Source organism: Macaca mulatta, chromosome 12 (assembly GCF_049350105.2).
Source record: "Macaca mulatta isolate MMU2019108-1 chromosome 12, T2T-MMU8v2.0, whole genome shotgun sequence".
NCBI classification, from domain to species: Eukaryota; Metazoa; Chordata; class Mammalia; order Primates; family Cercopithecidae; genus Macaca; species Macaca mulatta.
The window spans coordinates 111,292,077-111,316,604 of NC_133417.1; the positions used below are offsets into that span (position 1 = coordinate 111,292,077).

General features: G+C 40.5%; 1 protein-coding gene and 1 pseudogene across 6 annotated transcripts in view; one reads left to right on the forward strand and one right to left on the reverse strand.

Moving 5' to 3' along the window:
• Positions 1–24,528, reverse strand: part of INO80D (INO80 complex subunit D) — a 95,243-nt gene that overhangs the window by 34,879 nt on the left and 35,836 nt on the right. For all 6 annotated transcript variants that reach the window (XM_015110776.3, XM_015110780.3, XM_028831021.2 and 3 more), the window contains exons 5-6: positions 23,442–23,550; positions 55–279 (exon numbers count right to left, since the gene is read on the reverse strand). In XM_015110776.3, coding sequence (XP_014966262.1) covers positions 55–279; positions 23,442–23,550 — 334 coding nt within the window. The remainder of the gene's footprint in view (positions 1–54; positions 280–23,441; positions 23,551–24,528) is intronic.
• On the forward strand, positions 17,542–18,164 carry LOC114671399 (large ribosomal subunit protein eL27 pseudogene; annotated as a pseudogene).

Here is a 24,528-nt window from a genome sequence, read left to right on the forward strand (position 1 = left end):
TAAAGAAAGCAAACTGAGATGAGTCCCTTAAGAATAGGTTGCTGTGGCTCTAACCTGGTTCGACTGCATGCAGCTCTCCGCAGTTCTTGTATTAACTGACCAGTGCATTCTGGTTCTTTACTGGCCGCCTGCAGCAAAGCTTTCCTAAATGTATGCCGGCATTTCTTTTGACGAGATTCTGCCCGCTCCAGGCGGCACAGGTGCTTATATTTCTGCTGAAAGTAAGTGCAAAGTTGGGTCACCCTGGAGCTCCTACTCTCCGCATCATCATCATCTGACCTGGAAAGTGCAGGGAGAGAAATGAAAAACTGGTTACACATTAGGCTCGTTTTAGACAGGGGAAAAGAGAATTAGGAACTGTGGCCGAATGCACAGGTTTAAAACTTTTGTGGCATGTGAGCACATACTTCACACAATTAAAGTAAGAGAATTCCAATAGAGCTGAAATAAGTACAGTATTTCAACAATAAGGACAGAGTTAATCCAGTGCTTTCAGAAACAGCCTTCTTAGCGTGGCATCGGTAGACGCTTAATATGCCAGTGTCTTCTCAATTTTAAGTGATTAGAGACTCTAGAGGAAAAAATTCATTTCTTTACCTTTACTTACTAAAATGTCTGAGTAAATGACATGACAGTTATGAGGAAACAAACAGCATAATTTCATAAAAGACAGGTCATACCAGAAATAGGGCAGCGAATTCTAACAGCTTATTATCTAAGAGCTGCCCTTTTAAACATTCTGGTTTTTAACTACCTTTTTCTTGCTAACCACCTAAAGAAATTTGGTTGTAGGGATAGCATCGATTCTACCACTTTTTTTTTTTTTGCGGGGTGGAGATAGTCTCGCTGGAGTGCAGTTCATGTGATCTCAGCTCACTGCAAGCTCCACCTCCCGCCACCACGCCAGCTAATTTTTTTGTATTTTTAGTAGAGACGGCATTTCACCATGTTAGCCAGGATGGTCTCGATCTCCTGACCTCGTGATCCGCCTGTCTCGGCCTCCCAAAGTGCTGGGATTACTGGCGTGAGCCATCGCGCCCAGCTTTCTACCATGTATTTTTTTTTAACTATGGAAGTATCCTAGACAGCATTTAATAAGTCAGGGATTACATACAGGATTTTCCATCACATGCTAATAATGTGATTAACTGGTGTCCTGGCTAAATGCTAGGTGGAAGTGATGCTGAAGGAACATCTAAGCTCAACGAGAAAGAGTGCTGAGGTTAGTTAGCAATGTCTACCACCAGCAAGGTCTAAAAGGCCACTTTTTTATGGAACAAATGTGATCTTACTTTTTACCGTTAGGGATAATGCACTCTGGACTTGAAAACTGACCTGTTATTTTAGCTTCTTTCTCTTCTATCATAAGTAAATACCACACATGTGACACCATGGACCATATATCATCTTACCAATCTTCTGCTATTCATTGCTTGGTTTCTCTTAAGTGATATTATTATTTTTTCCTTCAGCATAGCCTATAACAGCCTACTTTATAAATTTCTACTTAGTATCTCTCCTAAGAAGCACATTCTCATCAGTATAGTTTTTACTACAGATCTACAAATGGAAGGATTTTACTTCAATCTTTTCATTTACTCAACATTCAACATTTACTGTTTATCTATTATGCTCAGCACTACAGAAGAGAGACCAACATTTCCAAGAGTTTGCAATGCAATTTAGACAAGATAAACACTTACCAAAAGTTAAAACAATTCAAAAAAGAATAAAATCAGTAACAAAAACAGTGGGGCAGACAGGCCAATGATTCAAACATCTGACCACAAATCAGAAAAATCTGTGAGCACTTAAAAGTTTCAGACTCCTAGGAGCTACCCGAAATCTACTAAGACAGAAATCTCCATGGTATAGGGCCCAGGATTCTTCATTTTGAATTCTTCCCTGACCTCTGACAGAAGGTCTACACTTGCGAGTTCTCGTAGAGCTAGCAAGTATGATAAATATCTTTCACACAAGACAGAAAACAGTAAAGTATCACAACAGAGGTCAGGGTAAGGTGTTACTGAAGTTCACTGGAAAGAAAGCTGGAAGGCCTGGATGCAGTGGCTCATGCCTGTAATCCCAGCACTTTGGGAGGCCAAGGTGGGCAGATCACTTGAGGTCAAGAGTTCTACTAACATGGCAAAACCCTGTCTCTACTAAAAATATAAAAAGTACCCAGGTGTAGTGGTGTATTCCTATAATCCCAGCTACTCAGGAGGCTGAGGCAGGAGAACCATTTGAACCTGAGAGGTGGAGGTTGCAGGAAACTGAGACAGCAACAGTGCACTCCATCCTGGGTGACAGAGCAAGATTTTGCCTCAACAAAATAAATAAATAAATAAATAAATAAATAAATAACTCTGCTGGAAGAAAAGAAAGGCTTTGCAGAGGAGGTGACAGCAGAAATGAACCCTGAAGAAAGAGGACCTCACACAAATAGAAAACGTAAGCCAAGATACAGAGATAGGATGGTGAAGGGCAAGAATGTAAGTAGCTTGGTGTGGCTAAGGTAAGGGATCTATAAGGGAATAATGATAGGTAAGGTTAGCTTTCTAAACTTAAATATCAAATTAAAGAGTTTAACCTTTATTCCATAGGCAAAGCAGGAGACTTGTAATTTTTTAAATTTTGCACTCCTAACTGCTAAGCTTTGTAATTGTTAAGAAAACACAATAACAGAGGTGTGCCATGACAATGATCACAGTCAGCAGCAGATATAAAATCAATGGAAGAAGAGAGAGAAGAGTAAAACTCCGGGAAAGAGATAACAAGGATCCATGCTAGGATGGAAGGAGGAGGACTGGAGAGCGTGAGGCAATCTGCATGCATAAAGACATGTATAAAGACAAGCTTTGTCAGCTGGCAAGGACCAGGGAAGGGACAATAAGCAGGCAGCAGTTTCCACCAGCAAAGACTGGGAAGAAGAACAGTAACATAATGTATAAAACAAGGAACTAAAAATACAAAAAAATTAGCTTGTCATGGTGGTGCATGCCTGTAGTCCCAGCTACTTGGGAGGCTGAGGCAGGAGAATCACTTGAACCCAGGAGGCAGAGGTTGCAGTGAGCCAAGATCACAAGCCACTGCCCTCCAGCCTGGGCGACAGAACAAGACTCCATCTCAAAAACAAAACAAAACAAACAAACAAACAAAACATATAACAGCCATTACCATAATTGAACTAACTCACTTTGGTGACTCAGTATGAAGGATTAGAAAGTCAATGACTCAATGGCTCAGAATCTGCATAACTAGGAAAATAGAAGTCTCATTCATACAAAAAAGGAAAGGCAGGTCTTGAAGGGAAGGCAAAGCTTGGGTCGATAATCAGTTGCCAAAATTGTTACTTTAAAAAGATGCACCTGCGCCCCTGCCACTGCTATCACCACCTCAGTGTCACCTGGCTCCAGTCCCGCTCTTAGGACAGCACTGCCACAGCTGCATGGCCCTGCCTGCCTCCTGTGCTGCGCAGCCACTGCGTGTGCCCCAGATGGCGCTTTACCCCCAGGACTGGCTTAAAATAGCGAAGTGATCATCATCATGGCTGATGAGAGGCAGGACTGGATTGCAGCTCTGACAGACAGAGCAGAGTGCAGAGGCTTGCATAGTGAATTTTAGCTCCAGAACAACTGCAAGAACAAACCAGGAATCCCAAGAGGACCCACAGACCCTCTGAAGGAAGTGGACTGCTCCTGCAGGACCTGGAGACATTCCAAACACTGTGAGTGCCCAAACTGCAGAAGTAGGAAAGGGAGATCCTCTGCTCCGAACACACACCTGCGCTGGGGAAACTGAAGGTCTGGTTTACAGGAGAAGTTTCCGACCTTACCTGGACTTGAGTCAATTTAGAGAGCTGAGCAAAATACAGGGGTAGAGGAAGCAGCGGGAAAGGTTCCGGGAGCTCACTGGTTCCCCAAGCAGGTCATTCCTGCCTGGCATCACAGAGATCTTTTGGGAGGGCAGTCAGAGGCATGGGGAAAATGCCACAGGGAGAAGGAAATCTCCAGCTGAACTTTGTAACAATCTGAACTGGGTGAGAAGCCTCCTGGCCAGAATGTGGGGGAGGCCACAAATCCTGTGTGCAGACTCCACAGGTGGGGAAAGAACCAAAGCCCTTTTCTTTCCCAGCTGGGAGGCAGGTAGCCTGGGGCAAGTTCTCAAGCCCTGCTCACCCACTGCCTGGAAACAGACTGGGCTATTAGGTGGGGCATGGTGGGAGTGAGGCTGGCCCTTCAGATTGTGTGGGAGCTGGGTGAGGTCTATGACTGCTGGCTTTCCCCCACTTCCCTGACAACCTACGTGATTCAGCAGAGGCAGCCATAATCCTCCTAAATACACAACTCCATTGACCTGGGAACCTTTGCCTAGACACATTGTCACCAGGTTATCCAAAGTTAAGACGAAGGAAAGAATCTTAAGAGCTGTGAGACAGAAGCACCAGGTAACCTATAAAGGAAAACCTATGAGATTAACAGCAGATTTCTCAAGAGAAACCCCACAAACTAGAAGGGATTGGGCCCTATCTTCAGCCTCCTTAAACAAAACAATTGTCAGCCAAGAATTTTGTATCCAGCAAAACTAAGCATCACATATGAAGGAAAGATACAGTCGTTTTTAGACAAACAAATGCTGAGAGAATTCATTACCAAACCACCACTACAAGAACTGCTAAAAGGAGCTCTAAATCTTGAAACAAATACTGGAAACACATCAAAACAGAATCTCTTTAAAGCACAAATCATATAGGACCTATAAAACAAAAATACACGTTAGAAAGTGAAACAAAAAACCAAAAACCAAAGCACACAGGCAACAAAGAGCACAATGAAAGCAATGGTACCTCATATTTCAATACTAACATTGAATGTAAATAGCCTAAATGCTCCACTTAAAAGATACAGAACCACAGAATGGATAAGAACCCACCAACCAACTATCTGCTGCCTTCAGGAGACTCACCTAACATATAAAGACTCACATAAACTTAAAGGCACAGAAAAAGGCATTTCATGCAAATGAACACCAAAAGCAAGCAGGGGTAGCTATTCTTATATCAGACAAAACAAACTTTAAAGCAACAGCAGTTAAAAGAGACAAAGAGGGATATTATATAATAGTAAAAGGCCTTGTCCAACAACTGCAGAATACACACGTTCTATTCAACAGCACACGGAACTTTCTCCAAGATAGAACCATATGCTAGGCCACAAAACGAGCCTCAGTAAATTTAAGAAAATTGAAATTATATCAAGCACTCTCTCAGACCACAGTGGAATAAAACTGGGAATCAACTCCAAAGCGAACCTTCAAAACCACGCAAATACGTGGAAATTAAATAACCTGCTCCTGAAAGAGCATTGGGACAAAACCAAAATCAAGATGGAAATTTAAAAATTCTTCAAATTGAACAACAATAATGACACAACCTATCAAAACCTCTTGGATACAGCAAAGGCAGTGCTAAGAGGAAAGTTCATAGCCCTAAACGCCTACATCAAAAAGACTGGAAGAGCACAAACTGACATTCTAAGGTCACACATCAAGGAAGCAGAGAAACAAGAACAAACTAAACCCAAACCCAGCAGAAGAAAGGAAATAACCAATATCAGAGCAGAACTAAACGAAACTGAAACAAACAAACAAAATACAAAAGATAAGTGAAACAAAAAGCTGGTTCTTTGAAAAGATAAATAAAATTGATAGGCCATTAGCAAGATTAACCAAGAAATGAAGAGAGAAAATCCAAATAACCTCAATAAGGAACAAAACAGGAGATGTTACAACTGATACCACTGAAATACAAAAGATCATTCAAGGCTACTATGAACACCTTTATGCACATAAACTAGAAAACCTAGAAGAGATAGATAAATGATAAATTCCTGGAAAAATACAACACTCCTAGCTTAAATCAAGAAGAATTAGATACCCTGAGCAGACCAATAACAAGCAGCAAGATTAAAATGGTAATTTAAAAATTACCAACAAAAACCATTCCAGGACCAGAATTATTCACAGCAGAATTCTACCAGACATTCAAAGAAGAATTAGTACCAATCCTTTTGACACTATTCCACAAGATAGAGAAAGAAGGAACCCTCCCTAATTCATTCTATGAAGCCAGCATCACCCTAATACCAAAACCAGGACATAACCAAAAAAGAAAACCACAGACCGATATCCCTGATGAACACAGATGCTAAAACCCTTAACAAAATATTAGCTAACCGAATCCAACAACTTATCAAAAAGATAATTCACCATGTCAAGTGAGTTTCATACCAGGGATGCAGAGATGGTTTAACATAAGCAAGTCAAGAAATATGATACACCACATAAACAGAATTAAAAACAAAAATCACCTGATCATCTCAATATATGCAGAAAAAGCATTTGAAAAAATCCAGCACCCCTTTATGATTAAAACTTTCAGCAAAATTGGCATACAAGGGACATACCTCAATATAATAAAAGCCATCTATAACCCACAGCCAACAAAATACTGAATGGGGAAAAGTTTAAAGCATTCCCTCTGAGAACTGTAACAAGACAAGGATGCCCACTCTCACTACTCCTCTTCAACATAGTACTGGAAGTCCTAGCTGGAGCAATTAGATAAGAGAAAGAAATAAAGGGCATCCAAATCAGTAAAGAGGAAGTCAAACTGTCACTGTTTGCCGACGATCTGATCGTTTACCCTTGAAATCCATTAAGACTACAGAAAGCTCCTAGAACTGATAGAAGAATTCAGCAAAGTGTCTGGATACAAGATTAACATATGTAATCAGTAGCTCTTCTATATAGCAACAGCGACCAAGCAGAGAATCAAATCAAGAACTCAATCCGTTTTATAATAGCTGCAAAATAAAATAATAATAATAAAATACTTAGGATTATACCTAACAAAGGAGGCGAAAGACCTCTACAAGGAAAACTACAAAACGCTGCTGAAAGAAATCATGGATGACACAAACAAATGGAAACACATCCCATGCTCATGGATGGGTAGAATCAATATTGTGAAAATGACCATACTGCCAAAAGCAATCTACAAATTCAACATATTCCCAATCAAAATACCACCTCATTCTTCACAAAATTAGAAAAAACAATTCTAAAATTCCTAAGGAACCAAAAAAGAGCCCACATAGCCAACACAAGACTAAGCAAAAACAACAAATCTGGAAGCATCACACTACCTGATTTCCAACTATACTATAAGGCCACAGTCACCAAAAAAGCATGGTATTGGTATAAAAATAGGTACATAGACCAATGGAACAGAATAGAGAACCCAGAAATAAACTCAAATATTTACATCCAACTAATCTTTGACAAAGCAAACAAAAACATAAAGTGGAAAAAGAACACCCTTTCAACAAATGGTGCTGGGATAATTGGCTAGCCACGTGTAGGAGAATGAAACTGGATCCTCATCTCTCACCTTATACAAAAATCAACTCAAGGTCAATTAAGGACTTAAATCTAACACCTGAAACTATAAAAATTCTAACATTGGAAAAACACTTCTAGATATTGGCTTAGGCAAGGAGTTCATGACAAGAACCCAAAAGCAAATGCAGTAAAAACAAAGATAAATAGCTGGGACATAATTAAACTAAAGAGCTTTTGCACAGCAAAAGGAACAGTCAGCAGAGTAAACAGACAACCCACAGAGTGGGAGAAACTCTTCACAATCTATATATCTGACAAAGGATATATAGATATTGATATATAGATATAACAATATATAGATATTGTTAATATCCAGAATTGACAACGAACTCAAACAAATCAGTAAGAAGAAAACAAACAATCCCAATAAAAAGTGGGCTATGTTCAGCTGGGCGCAGTGGCTCGTGCCTGTAAGTCCAGCATTTTGGGAGGCCAAGGCAGGCGGATCACGAGGTCAAGAGATCGAGACCATCCTGGCTAACACGGTGAAACCCTGTCTCTACTAAAAATACAAAAAATTAGCCAGGCATGGTGGTGGGCGCCTGTAGTCCCAGCTACTTGGGAGGCTGATGCAGGAGAATGGCGTGAACCCAGGAGGCAGAGCTTGCAGTAAACCGAGATGGCGCCACTGCACTCCAGCCTGGGCAACAGAGTGAGACTCCATCTCAAAAAAAAAAAAAAAAAAAAAAAAAGTGGGCTAAGGACATGAATAGACAATTCTCAAAAGAAGTTAAACAAATGGGCAATAAACATATGGAAAAATGCTCAACATCACTAATTGCAAATTTGATTTGCAGGGAAATGCAAATTAAAACCACAATGCGATACCATCTTACTCCTGCAAGAATGGCCATAATCAAAAAATCAAAAATCAGTAGATGTCGGCATGGATGTGGTGATCAGGGAATACTTCTACACTGCTGGTGGGAATGTAACTAGTACAGCCACTATGGAAAACAGTGTGGAGATTCCTTAAAGAACTAAAAGAAGAACTCCCATTTGACCCAGCAGTCCCACTACCAGGTATCTACCCAGAGGAAAAGAAGTCATTATGCGAAAAAGATACTTGCACACACATTTATAGTAGCACAATTCGCAACTGCAAAATCATGGAACCAACCCAAATGCCCATCAGTCAACAAGTGGATAAAGAAAACTGTGGTGTGTGTATATATGTGTGTGTGTGTGTGTGTGTGTGTGTGTGTGTATGATGGAATACTACTCAGCCATAAAAAGGAATGAATTAATGGCATTTGCAGTGACCTGAATGAGACTGGAGACTATTATTCTAAGTGAAGTAACTCAGAAATGGAAACCCAAACATCCTATGTTCTCACTGATATGTGAGAGCTAAGCTATGAGGACCCAAAGGCATAAGCAAGATACACTGGACTCTGGGGACTTGGGGGGAAGGGAGGAAGGGGAGCAAGGGATAAAAGACTACAAATAGGGTGCAGTGAATACTGATCAGGTGATGGGTTCACCAAGATCTCACAAATCGCCACTGAAAAGTTTACTCATGTAACCAAATACCACCTGGACCCCAATAACCTATGGAAAACGGAAAAAATAAAAATAAAAAAGATGCTATTACTGCAGAATGGAAGGACTAAATCAGTGCTTCTCAAGTTAAGTGCAGAAAGACGCACTTGAATGCTGAGGCATGTTACATGATTACACAATTTTCTAAAGCTTATTCATAATTTCCACACTTATTCTATCACAGACCAGTAATAAGCAGTTTGTAGACTGACACAGGTCCACAGGCCAACCCTTGCAAGGACATAATTTAGGGCCGGGCGCGGTGGCTCACGCCTGTAATCCCAGCACTTTGGGAGGCCGAGGCGGGCGGATCACAAGGTCAGGAGATCGAGACCACGGTGAAACCCCGTCTCTACTAAAAATACAAAAAATTAGCCGGGCGCGGTGGCGGGCGCCTGTAGTCCCAGCTACTCAGGAGGCTGAGGCAGGAGAATGGGGTAAACCCAGGAGGCGGAGCTTGCAGTGAGCCGAGATCGCGCCACTGCACTCCAGCCTGGGCGACAGAGCGAGACTCCGTCTCAAGAAACAAACAAAAAAAAAAAAAAAAAAAGGACATAATTTAGAACATCTCCAGGATGCTTCCCACTTCTAAGATCAATGACAACGATATTTCAAACCCGGTTGCTGATGAAGAGTAGGAAACAGAAGAGAAAGGCCAGTTTCCCTTCATTTAGCAGTGACAAAACCTGGCACCTAGTGCATTCTCAGTATGTGTTTGTTTCCTTCCTTCTTTAACTTTCCATATCTGTGAAATGAGATACACCTAGCCTACCCCCCAAGATTGTTAAGAAAAAGGAGAGAAATGATACCTGTGAAGTGACAATATAAATACAGATATTGTTATTACTAAAATGTTATTAACAACCCTACAGAGCAGCAAATTCTACACCTGATATTCTAAGATTCCAGGCTTGTCCATAATCTCAAGGCATGACATGAACTTCTCCAAATGAAATTCATTTTAATTTACTTTATTAAGACAACCAAACAGCAAAATGGTAATACCTCTAATAAAAATAGGAGAATCAGAAAGAGGCATACATATTAAGAAAAATATTGGCCGGGCGCGGTGGCTCAAGCCTGTAATCTCTGCACTTTGGGAGGCCGAGACGGGCGGATCACGAGGTCAGGAGATCGAGACCATCCTGGCTAACACGGTGAAACCCCGTCTCTGCTAAAAAATACAAAAAACTAGCCGGGCGAGGTGGCGGGCGCCTGTAGTCCCAGCTACTCAGGAGGCTGAGGCAGGAGAATGGCGTGAAACTGGGAGGTGGAGCTTGCAGTGAGCCGAGATGGTGCCACTGCACTCCAGCCTGGGCGACAGAGCGAGACTCCCTCTCAAAAAAAAAAAAAAAAAAAAAAAAGAATGAGTTTAGTTTTAGAAATGCTGAATTTAAGGTATTGACCAAATACGTGATGAGAAATATCCAACAAGCAGTTCAAACTCAAAAGATTTATCCTTAGACATGAGTAAAAGATTTAGGAGTCATTCAGGCCGGGCGCGGTGGCCCACACCAGTAATCCCAGCACTTTGGGTGGGCGAGGTGGGAGGATCATGAGGTCAGGAAATCGAGACCATCCTGGCTAACACTGTGAAACCCTGTCTCTACTAAAATAACTGGGCATGGCGGCAGGCGCCTATAGTCCCAGCTACTCCAGAGGCTGAGGCAGGAGAATGGCGTGAACCCGGGAGGCGGAGCTTGCAGTGAGCCGAGATCATGCCACTGCACTCCAGCCTGGGTGACAGTGCAAGACTCCGTCTCAAAAAAAAAAAAAAAAAAAAAAAAAAAAAAAAAAAAAACCAGATTTGGGAGTCATTCACAAAAAGGTAACAAGTAAACCCAGTTAGAATGGCTATCATTAAAAAGACATAAAATAACAGATAATGGCTACGAAGTGGAGAAACGGGAACTCTTATACACTGTTGGTGGGAATCTAAATTAGTACAACCTCTATGGAAAACAGTATAAAGATTTCTCAAAGTAAAAATATAACTATAGGCCGGGCGCGGTGGCTCACGCCTGTAATCCCAGCGCTTTGGGAGGCCGAGGCGGGCGGATCACAAGGTCAGGAGATGGAGACCACGGTGAAACCCCGACTCTACTAAAAATACAAAAAATTAGCCGGGCGCGGTTGTGGGCGCCTGTAGTCCCAGCTACTCGGGAGGCTGAGGCAGGAGAATGGCGTGAACCCGGGAGGCGGAGCTTGCAGTGAGCCGAGATCGCGCCACTGCACTCCAGCCTGGGCGACAGAGTGAGACTCCATCTCAAAAAAAAAATATATATATATATAGAACTATAGAACTACCATTCAATCCAGCAATCCCATTACCAGGTATCTACTCAAAGGAAAATAAGTCAATGTATCAAAACTATATCAGCACTCATATGTTTATAACAGCACTATTCAGAATCACAAAGAATAGAATCAACCTAAGTGTCCATCAGTGGACAAATGGATAAAGAAAATGTGTTGCATGTATACACAATAGAATGCTATTGAGCCCAAAAAAAGAACAAAATCATGTCTTTTGCAGCAACATATGTAGAACTGGAGGCTTATCATAAGTGAAACAAGCCAGGCACAGAAAGACAAGTATCACATGTTCTCACTCATAAGTGGGTACTAAAAAACATGTTCACATAGACGTAGAGAGTGGAGTGATAGACAATGAAGACTCAGAAGGGTGACGGGGTGGAAGAGGGGAGGATGATGACAAATTGGTTAATAGGTACAACGTATGTCATTCAGGTGATTGGTACCCTAAAAGCCCTGACTTGATCACTACACTATCTATGCATAACAAAACTGCACATGGCTGGGCGCGGTGGCTCATGCCTATAATCCCAACACTTTGGGAGGCCGAGGCGGGAGGATCACCTGAGGTCAGGAGTTCAAGACCAGTCTGACCAACATGGAGAAACCCTGTCTCTACTAAAAAAAATACAAAATTAGCCTGGCGTGGTGGCGCATGCCTGTAATCCTAGCTACTCAGGAGGCTGAGGCAGGAGAATTGCTTGAACCCGGGAGGTTGCGATGAGCCGAGATTGTGCCATTTCACTCCAGCCTGGGCAATAACAGTGAAACTCCATCTCAAAGACAAAACAAAACAAAACTGCATATGTACCCCATAAATGTGTACAAATAATATGGAAATAAAATTACTAGTCATCTGTTTTATTCTATTTTGATCTGTGTATTAGAATATTTGTGGTATAGCCAGGTGCGGTGGCTCACACCTGTAATCCCAGCACTTTGGGAGGCTCAGGCAGGTGGATCATGATTTCAGGAGATCAAGACCATCCTGGCTAACACAGTGAAACACCGTCTCCACTAAAAAAATACAAAAAATTAGCAGGGCGTGGTGGCGGGCACCTGTAGTCCCAGCTACTCAGGAGGCTGAGGCAGGAGAATGGCGAGAACCCAGGAGGCGGAGCTTGCAGTGAGCTGAGATTGGGCTACTGTACTCCAGCCTGGGCGACAGAGCAAGATCATCTCAAAAAAAAAAAAAAAAAAAAAAGAATATTTGGAATATTTGAGGTATAAAGATGAATAAATTGTGTTCTTCTTTGACCTTGAGGGTAAAAAAAGTTACCTGATAAAACTTCTAAAAGAAAAAAAGACAAAGAAACACTTGACAGCATATGGTAGTTTAGATATACGAAGAGAACTTACCATTCTAAAGCAACTACATACTAGGTAAAATATATTTATGAATGCATTGTTGGTCCCAATAGGAAGTAGAGGAGATCTCTTCCCCTAACTGCTCATCAAAAAGTAAATAAATGATAAATAGAAAAAACCTGGGCCAGGCACAGTGGCTCACACCTGTAATCCTAACACTTTGGGAGACCTAGGTGGGAGGATAGCTTAAGCCCAGGAGTTCGAGAGTGGCCTGGGCAACATGGCAAAACCCATTCCTACAACAAAATGCAAAAATAGCCAGGCGTGGTGGTGCACACCTGTAGTCCCAGCTACTTAGGAGGCTGAGGTTGGAGGACAGCTTGACCCTGGAAGGTCACTCCAGCCTGGGTAACAGAGTGAGACCCTGTCTCAGAAAACAAACAAACAAACAAACAAATGAACTCAAAACTGAAGCTAAAGGTAGAAGCAGAGAGAAAAAGAGAGGAGGTAGGCTGATTTCAAAGTACTTGCTGATATAAATTATCATCCTAACAAGTTAACGTAGCTAAATTTGAGTTTCCAGGATAAGTCCAAAACCTATAAAACCAAGGATTACCATGCAAATAAGTAGGTAAGCCACTTTGTGGGACAAAAAGAAAAAACATGATAAATGACAGACTCATACTTACAAGGACCCCAAAGGTGGGACTTATGACACACAAAAGTTGTGTAAGAAAGGTATAAAGGGGCTGGGTGCGGTGGCTCACGCTGGTAATCCCAGCACTTTGGGAGGCTGAGGCGTGCAGATCACCTGAAGTCGGAAGTTCAAGACCAGCCTGACCAACACGGAGAAACCCTGTCTCTACTAAAAACACAAAATTAGCCAGGCATGGTGGTACATGCCTGTAATCCCAGCTACTTGGGAGGCTGAGACAGAAGAATCACTTGAACCCGGGAGGCAGAGGTTGCGGTGAGTCGAGATTGCGCCATTGCACTCCAGCCTGGGTGACAAGAGCAAAACTCCATCTCAAAAAAAAAAAAAAAAAAGAAATGTATAAATGATGTTCCAGCTATGGCTTAGTCTCTTGGTTCTGGGCTCAGTGGCACGGCCTCAAAATTTTATTTAATAAATAAACTCTTAAAAATAAAAAATTATTTTAAACCAAAATTTCATGGATGTTTTACCCAAAATAAAGGAAACAAGGCAATTATGTCCATCCTCACTCTTTCTATTCAATAATTTACTGAAAATCTTAGCCAGTACATAAGGCCAGAAAAAGCAATACGAGGCATAAAGATTGGAAGGAAGTAAAACTGTCATTCACCATGACGTGATTGTTTACAGAGAAAATCATAAAGAATTTACCCAGAAAAGTTAGAATAAGTAAATTATCAAAATTGCAATACATATTGACAATTCAACCTAACAACAAATTATTTCTACATATAAGTGGCAAACAAATGAAAAATAAAATCATAAAAAAAATCGGTTTACAACAGCATTGAAAGCAAAATACTTTGAAATAAATTTAATAAAATATATGCAAGACTGTCACACCAAAAATTTAACTCTAATGAAGACAATTTTAAAAAACCTAAACTAGAGCAGTATTCCATATTCATGGATTGAAGACTTAATATTGTTAAAATGTAAATTCTCCACAAATCAACTTATAATAAAAACCACAATCACAATAGTATTGTTAGTGGAAAATGACAATTTGATTCTAAAATTTGTGTGTAAATAAAAAATACCTAGAAGAGTCAAAATAATTGTGAAAAATGACTATGTTGTAGGATTCAAACCACTGAATTTCTACAGGTACTCTATAACCACAATTAACTAAGTAAATAAGTCTGGAAGTAGTCTAAAAATTTAAAAATTAATCAATAGAACAGAAAAGACTTCAGAAATAGGTTCACACCTAATATGCTTAATTAATTTGTCACAAAGGCACCACAGCAAATAAATAGGAAATAAAAGTATTTTCAACAAGTACTTTTGCAACAACTAGATAGCCATATAAAAGAATAAACTTTGGCCAGGGGCAGTGGCTTATGCCTGTAATCCTAACACTTTGGGAAGCCGAGGTGGGCAGATCACCTGAGGTCAGGAGTTCGAGATGAGCCTGACCAACATGGAGAAATGCCGTCTCTACTAAAAATGCAAAATCAGCTGGGTGTAGTGGCTCATGCTTGTAATCCCAGCTACTCAGGAGGCTGAGACAGGAGAATCACTTGAACCCACGAGGTGGAGGTTGCAGTGAGCCAAGGTCGAGCCATTGCACTCCAACCTGGGCAACAAGAGCAAAACTCCATCTCAAAAAATAAAAATAAAAAACTTTGACCCCAACCACAGTACACACAAAAAATTATATAAAATGGGTCACAGACATAAATGTTAAAGATAAGTTAAACCTACAAAGTTTCTAAATACAACAGAGGTGAAAAACCTCCACAACTTTAGAATGGTCAAAGATTTTTAAAGTGGTATACAGAAAGTAGTAATCATAAAAGGAAAAAATGTAATAAACTGGATTTTTTTAGTATTAACAACTTGTACTCATCAAAAAAATATTATTAACAGGCCAGGTGAGGTGGTTCATGCCGATAAGCTCAACACCTTGGGAGGCTGGGGTGAGAGGATCACTTAGGGCCAGGAGTTTCAGCCTGGGTAACATAGCAAGACCTTGTCTCTATTATTTTAAAAATAATAATAATAATCTTCAAAAATAAAAAAGATATCCTTAACAAAATAAAAACTCAAGTCACAGACTAAAAAAAACACTCTCAAAACATATATGTAGGCCAGGAATGGTGACTCATGCCTGTATTTGCAGCACTTTCAGAGGCTAAAGCAGGAGGATCATTTAAGGCCAGGAATGTGAGACCAGCCTGGGCAACATAGAAAAACCTTGTCTCTACAAAAAATAAAATAGGAGGCTGAGGCAGGAGGATCACTTAAGCTCATGACTTTGAGTCTGCAGTGAGCTATGACTGTACCACTGCACTCCAGCTTCAGCAACAGAGTGAGACCCTGTCTCTAAAAAACAACAAAAATATATATGTACCAAAGACTTGTACCCAAAATATATAATTAACTATGACAAATCAATAATTTTTAAAAAATGTATTAGAAAGGGGGCACAAGTCTTGAAAAAATCATTTCCCAGAAAAGATCTTTGAATGGCCAATAAACACATGAAACGTAAACAGCAGCAAAATGCCAAGTGAAATGACAATAAGAAACCATTTCACACCTCATTAGAATACCTAAAACTAAAAAGACTGACACCACCAAATGTTGGAGAGGATATTGAGAAAATAGAATTCTTATACATTGCTGGTACAAGTATAAAATTGCACAAACACTTCAAAAACTATTAAACTTCTTGTGAAGTTAAATATCCATCTGGAGTATACTCCATGTTGCCATTGAAAAGAATATATATTCTACTATTCACACACAAATAGGCTGAAAGTAAAGAGACAGAAAAGGATATACGTGCAAACAGCAACTAGAAAAGAGCTGGAGTAGCCATGCTAACATCAAGACAAAGTAGACTTCAAAACAAAAAATGCCACTAGAGATGAAGAGGGGATATTTTATAATGATGAAAGTATCAATACTTAAGAAAAATACAGTAATTACAAACATACATGTACCTAACAACAGAGTCCCAAAATACATGAAGCAAAAACTGACAGAATTGAAGAAAGAATCAGACAATTTAACAGTAATAGTTGGGAGACTGCAATATCCTACTCCAAATAACAGAATAAAATTGAAGATCAGCAAGGAAATTGAAAAACTGAACACCATAAAACAACTAGATCTAAAAACATTCCACCCAACAGCAGAATACGCATTCTTCTCAAGTGCAATATAAAAGATTCTCTACAAGAGCATAAAACAAGTCTCAATAAATTTGAAAGGACTAAAATTATATAAACTGTTCTCCAACAACAAAAGGCCGCATATTGTACAGTTTATATGTGAATATATATGAAATATAAGCGGTCAATAAAATTGACAACCCTTTAACCTACACTAACCAAGAAAAAAAGAAAAGTAATAAATTAGAAATAAAAGAATATACATTATCTAACTTAAAGAAAGAAAAATGAGGCCGGGCAGGGTGGCTCACCCCTGTAATCCCAGCACTTTGGCAGGCCGAGGTGGGCAGATCACCTGAGGTCAGGAGTTCAAAACCAGCCTAGCCAACATGGTGAAACTCCATCTCTACTAAATATACAAAAATTAGTCAGGTATGTGGGGCGCATGCCTGTAATCCCACTACTCGGGAGGCTGAGGCAGGAGAATCGCTTGAACCCAGGAGGTGGAGGTTGCACTGAGCCAAGACTGCACCACTGCACTCCAGCCTGGGCGACAGATTAAGACTCTGTCTCAAAAAAAAAAAAAAAAAAAACCAAGAAAGAAAAAATATTATAATGGAATGTCATTTTTAAAAACTGTATGCCAAAAACTTAGATAAAAAATGGATAAGTTCCTAGAGAGGCACAAGCTTCTGAATCTAACTCAAGAAAAAACATAAATAAACATATAACAAAGACTAATCACAAAACTTCCCACAAAAAAAAGCCCAGGGCCAGGCGTGGTGACTCACACCTGTAATCCCAGCACTTTGGGAGGCCAAGGCAGGCAGATTACTTGATGTCAGGAGTTCAAGACCAGCCTGGCCAACATGGTAAAACCCCATATCTACTAAAAATACAAAAATTAGCCGGGCGTGGTGGTGCATGCCTGTAATTCCAGCTACTCAGGGAGCTGAGGCAGGAGAATCACTGGAACTCAGGAGGTTTAGTGAGCCTAAATCGCACCACTGCACTCCAGCCTGGGTGACAGAGTGAGACTCTGTCTCAAAAAAATAAAGCCCAAGACCAGATGGCTTCACTAGTGAATTATACTAAAACATTTAAAGAAGAATTAACATGTTAGACATAAATGCAATAATAGCCTTCCTTTCTGTTGTAGCCCTCAGTGGTTGCTGTCAAAATGGGCAAGTGCATGAAACCTGGGAAAGTGGTGCTGGTCCTGGCCAGCACTATTCTGGCTGAACACAAAGCTGTCATCATAAAGAACATTAATGATGGCACCTCAGACTGCCCCTACATCCAGGCTCTCGTGGTTGGAATTGATCGCTATCCCTGCAAAGTGACAGCTGCCATGGGCAAAAAGAAGATTACTAGGAGGTCAAAGATCGAGTCTTTTGTGAAGGCTTATAACTACATCGTCTTAACGCCTACAACGTACTCTGTGGATATCCCCTTACACAAAACTGTCATCCACAAGGATGTCTTCAGAGATCCTGCTCTTAAACACAAGGCCCAATGGGAGGGCAAGGTCAACTCAGAGAGAGATATAAGACGGGCAAGAACAAGCGGTTCTTCCAGAGGGTACAGTTTTAGATGTTTGTTTCTGTCTTAAAAATTAAATAAATAAATGCCGTACTATAAACAATAACATTAAGTTCAAATGGTCCAAACGCTCCAAATAAAAAGCAGACACTGTCAGAGTAGAGAAATTAAATGGGCAGGAATGAAAGGAAACTGTTATAGGTTCTTACTCGTGAAGTGGTTTAACACTTGAAGGTAGACTGTGGTAATTAAAAATGTATTAAAAAACCCTACAACAGCCACTACAAAAACAAAGCATATGAGTACAGGTAATAAGCTATGAAAGAGATAAAATACAATCATAAAAAATAATTTAAAAAACAGGGAGAAAAGAACAAAGAATAGACAAGACAAATACAAAAGACAGTAAATTTAAACCCAATAGTATCAATAATCATATTAAATTTAAGTTGTCTAAATATTCCAAATAAAAAGTAGAGATTGTCAGAGGAGATAGAAAAGCAAGATCCAGTAATACATTGCCAACAAGAAACTCACTTGAAATATAAGGATGCAAACAGGTTAAAGGCAAAAGGACTAAAAAAGATACCAAGCTTTCACTAATCAAAAGAAAGATGGAGTGGCTATGTTAATGCTACATAAGGAAAGATCTTAGAGAAAACACTGTTACTGGGATATAGAGGACCATTTTATAATAATAAGGAGGCTACTTCATCAAAACAATCTTAAACAATTATGCATCTAATAACAGAAATACAAAATATGGGAAATAAACAATGACAGGCTCAAAAGGAGAAATAACCAAATTCACAAAGAGAGATTTCAAGATCCTTTTCTCAGTAATTGATATAATGACTTGACAAACATCACCACAGATGTAGAAGACATGAACACTATTAACCAACTTGACCTAATTTACATTTATAGAATACTATATTCAAATGTGGTTTCTGATCACAGAATTAAACTAGAAATCAGTATCTGGGAAACCCCAAAATACTCAAAAACTAAATATCATTTCTAAATAGCCCATGGATCAAACAACAAATCAAAAGGGATATTTACAAAGCATTTTGGGGCTGGGCACAGTGGCTCATGTCTGTAATCCTGGCACTTTGGGAGGCCAAGGCGGGAGGATCACTTGAGCCCAGGAGTTTGGGACCCCATCTTCACAAGAAAATAAAAAATTAAAATTAGCCAGGTGTCTCAGTCACTCAAGAGGCTGGCGTGGGAGGATCTCTTAAGCCAGGAGGTCAAGGCTGCAGTGAGCCGTAATCATGCCACTGCACTCCAGCCTGGGTGACAGAGTGAAACCTTGTCTCAAAAAAAAAGTATTTTTAACTGAGTAAAAATGAAAATGTCTTATTAAAATTTGTGGGACACAGCTCCAACCAGTGTTTACAGGGAAGTGTATAACATGAAGAGTCAATATTAGAAAACAATCAAGATCTCAGTCAACTGTTTTAAGCTGTCACCTTAAAAACTACAAAAAGACAAGCAAATTAAACTCAAAACAAGCAGAAGGAAATAATAGTAATTAGAATACAAAGCAATGAAATTAAAAACAACAATAAAGAGAATCAAAGAAAGGAAAAGCAAGTTAAAAGGTGGCTCACGTCTGTAATCCTAACACTTTGGGAGGCCGAAGCAGGTGGATCACCTGAGGTCAGGAATTTGAGACCAGCTTGGCCAACAAGGCGAAACCCCGTCTCTACTAAAAACACAAAAATTAGCCAGGCGTGGTGGCGGGTGCCTATAATCCCAGCTACTCGGGAGGCTGAGGCAGGGGGGTGGAAGCTGCCATGAGCTGAGATCGTGCCATTGCACTCCAGCATGGACGACAAAGCGAGACTCCATCTCAAAAAAAAAAAAAAATCCTTTAGGGCTGGATACAGCAGCTCATGCCTGTACTCCCAATACTTTGGAAGGTCAACGCAGGAGGACTCCTTGAGGCAAGGAGTTTGAGACCAGCCTTGGCAACATAGTAAGACCCTATCTCCACAAAAATTTTAAAATGGTAGCCTGCACCTGTCGTCCCAGCTACTCAGGAGGCTGAGGCAGGAGGATCACTTGAGTCCAGAGAGTCAAGGCTGCAGTGAGCTATGATCTCACCACTACACTCCAGCCTGGGTAATAGGGTAAGACCCTGACTCAAGACAAACAAACAAAAAAATTCCTTATGGTACAATCCTGCATTAGCAAAAAACTCACAAAAAGGTTCTTTAGGCACAAACTTGGTGGCCAGACCACTGGCAGTTTTTCTTTCAAAAACTCAATGAACTAATTGAGGCATTTGGAATGGCAACACCCTCTTGAAGATATAATGAACAGCATAGGTAGGGCCAATTTTCCTTTTTTTTTTTTTGAGATGGAGTCTAGCTCTGTCACCCAGGCTGGAGTGCAGTGGCGCAATCTCGGCTCACTGCAACCTCCGCCTCCCGGGTTCAAGCAATTCTCCTGCCTCAGCCTCCTGAGTAGCTGGGATTAAGGCGTGCACCACCATACCCGACTAATTTTTGTATTTTTAGTAGAGATGGGGTTCCACCATGTTGGTCAGGCTGGTCTCGAACTCCTGACATGATCCACCCACCTCGGCCTCCCAAAGTGCTGGGATTACAGGCATGAGCCACTGCGCTCAGCCAGGTAGGGCCAATTTTCTACAGCTCTCCATTTTCTACTACACTTAAACACAGCAAGGTACAACAAATGACAGGTAGCTGCAACAAGAAATTGGAATAAAGACAGAAGTTTAAAATACAGGTCAGGTCAGGCATGTTGGCTCATGCCTATAATCCCGACACTTTGGGAGGCTAAGGCAGGAGGATCCCTTAAGACCAGAAGTTCAAGACCAACTTGGGTAACATAACAGGAACCCATCTCTACAAAAAATTTAAAAATTAGCCAACTGTGGTGGTGCACACCTGTAGTTCCAGCCACTCGGGAGGCTGTAGGGGGAGGATCGTTTGAGCCTTGGAGTTCAAGACTGCAGTGAGCTATGATCATGCCACTGCACTCTACCCTGGGCAACAGAGCAAGACTCCCATCTCAAGAAATAAATGAATGAATTAATTCATTAATTAAAATACAGGACAGAGATTCCTCTTAGAGAGCAGAGTGGTGGATACAAATGTGGAGTTACAGGAATAGACACGTGGGTAAACCAACATGTTTGCCCAACATTAAAAATATAGAGTGCTCCATGACTGGAGCATAATAAGAGCCCAATAAGAATGTGCTGAATAAGTAAATGAACAAATGAATGAAAAATGAATGACTGAGTGAAGGAAAAGAATGAAGGGAAAAAGATGAAAACAACAGCTGGGCACGAAGTAAGGATAAGTATCTGTTTAAAAAAAAAAAAAAAAAAAAGGGAGGAAAACAGAGTAAAGGAAAAGAACCAGGAGAGCAGAGTATCATAGTAATCAAAGAGGAAGCAAGTTATGAAAGTGGCCAAGAAAGTAACATGCTACAGAGATAAAGAAAAATGAGGATGGCCACAAATCTAAAACAACAAAAGAAGTATTTGATAACTGCAAGAATAGAAGGCAGAATAGAATATACATTGTTCCTAATCAGTAGCATATACTGCCTATACTGATGTCAAGGTTACCTTAAGAATTAAATTAAGAATGATAACTACCATTTATTAATAATTTCCCATGTAACAGGTTTTTGCTGGATTTGTAAAATTAACCCAAAACATACAAGTCAAATTAAGTTGATACGAATTACCATTAGGAAGTATGACTGATGGTATCTGTAACTGAAAAGCTTAAGCTCAATTGACTCTGTTGTGCTGTATCTGAAAGAACCTGCTAATGGTAAGGAAACAGTCTTGAATGACACATAAAATGGAACCTCAGCGTACGTAAGAAAAAAAAGGTGTAACATTCTCCAATACTATCTAGGGAGTAAGTAAGGCAGGAACAACTAGGTGGGAGATAAATCCCAAGAGTGGAATAGATGCATCATGTTATTATAATTTAAGACACTGACCATTACTAAAATCCAACTAACCCTACTTGCTCTAATTCCATATCCAAATAAGCTTCTGATAATTTGCTTCCTGTGCAGTTTTGTTCAGTGACCATTTGTACTACTTGATGATTATATTTCTCAGCTAAGCTGGCATTTTAGTGTACAGATTAGTCTCTAGTCAATCAATTCCCTAAGCCTAATCACATCTAGGTGTACTAACAAATCATATTTTTAATCCTATAAATTCAAAAACCATCACAGATAGCTGGTCTCCCTCTACATTGCTGAATATTCAAACCACAACATTTTAAATAAATAGTTAGCTGAGTGAGTGAGTCATATTTTGGCCCCACAGACAAGGATCTATCTTGGTATTGTCAAACTGCACCAAGTGAATCTGTAGAATGCTAAAAGCAGTCTCCTAAAAAAATTGGTTTTCTTACTATCATTGGAGGGGATGTGCATTCAACTTCTACAGATCTTAGACAAATGCTTCTTTTCCGAAGACATAACATGGGGAAAAAAAACGAAGACAGCTGTCAGTATACCCAAACAGCTTTCCAATAAGGAAGGTACAAAGAAAACCCCTCAGGAGATTTATCCTAAAAAAAAAAAAACATTGTAGCACAGTAGAAATAAAGAATGTATCAATGTTGCAGAAGATAGAAGTGAAGTAAAAAAGCACTATTTCTACTACTGTGGAGATATAGCCAAGGAAGATACAGAGAGGCAAGACAGTAGGACTCCACGTAGCCCTCCAAGAGACCACGTGCAAGTTCCTCAACCTATGTGGGCCTTGCTTTCCTCTTCTGTAAAATGAGGAAATTGGATCAATTAATCTCTAAGGTTCTTTTCAATTATAGGTTCTATTATAATTAATTCCTTTAATGATGAGCGGGAAAGGTACAGAAACAAATTTACCAAGAAAATTTAAGAGTAGCTTTGCTCAAACAATATAGTACATTTCCTCCCAAGTGGAATCTATTTTACTTCCAATTTCTTAGAGTGAAATCTATTTTACTTCCAACTTTTTTTTACCTTTATTTTATAATAAAACTAGATCTAATTACATAAAAGTATCAGCATATATAGCGAGAAATATCAATCTGCTACAGCGGTCATTCAAGAAGGAAAATAGGGCCGGGCGTGGTAGCTCATGCCTGTAATCCTAGCACTTTGGGAGGCCTAGGCGGAGAGATCACTTGAGGTCAGGAGTTTGAAACCAGCCTGGCCAACATGGTGAAACCCCGTCTCTACTAAAAATACAAAAAAATTAGTCAGGAGTGGTAGCGGGCGCCTATAATCCCAGCTACTTGGGAGGCTGATGAAGGAGAATTGCTTGAACCCAGGAGGCAGAGGTGGCAGTAAGCCAAGATCACGCCACTACACTCCAGCCTGGGTGACAGAGCGAGACCCCATCTCAAAAAAAAAGAATAAAAACAGAACAGAAGACTTACGCATGTCTTTGATATCTGAGGGTTTCCCGGATGGACCATGCAACCTGGTAGGGCGAGGCCTGCTCTGAGTCCTCTGGTTCCTCTCCGCTCTCTTCAGACCAGTCCAAACCTGGGGTAGACAGGAGATATTGCATTGCAAATTAGAAAACATTTACTTTTATTCAAAATTTGAATTAAAAAGCTACACAAAATAACATAACCCAACACACCTATCGCAAGTACTATCGTGGTGTGAATAAATGCCTCCTGATGAATTTCATTTCTGTTCATACAAAGATAATCGATTTGTTTTTGGTTTTGTTTTTGATGGAGTCTCACTCTGTTGCCCAGGCTGGAGTGCAGTGGCACGATCTTGGCTCACTGCAACCTCTGCCTCCCGGGTTCAGCGATTCTCCTGCCTCAGCCTCCCGAGTAGCCAGGACTACAGGTGTGCACCACCACGCCCAGCTAATTTTTGTATTTTTAGTAGAGACACGGTTTCACCATATTGGCCAGGCTGGTCTCGAACTCCTGACCTCGTGATCTACCCACCCCGGCCTCCCAAAGTGCTGGGATTACAGGCATGAGCCACCGTGCCCAGCCACACAATCGGGTTTTTTAAATGACATTACAACAAAAAGGTTAAGCTGTGTTCCACAGATGAACTTCTTTTGTCAGATACTTCACTAATAGGGTAGAAACAACACAAGCAAAGAGAGAGTTCAGGTCACAAAAAGGTAGTATTTCCTTTTTTTTTCTTGAGATGGGATCTTGCTCTGTCACTTAGGCTGGAGTACAGTGGAGTGATCTCGGCTCACTGCAACCTTGGCCTCTCAGGTTCAAGCGATTCTCTTGCCTCAGCCTCCCAAGTAGCTGGTATTACAGGTGAGTACCACCACACCTGGCTAATTTTTGTATTTTCAGTAGAGACGGGGTTTCACCATGTTGGCCAGGCTGGTCTCAAACTCCTGACCTTAAGTGATCTACCCGCCTTGGCCTCCCAAAGTGCTGGGATTACAGGCGTGAGCCACCGCGTCCGGCCAAAATTTCTTTAAGTATCAAAACTTCATACACTAAAATGATGTCAGAAAAACATAAAATACAAACA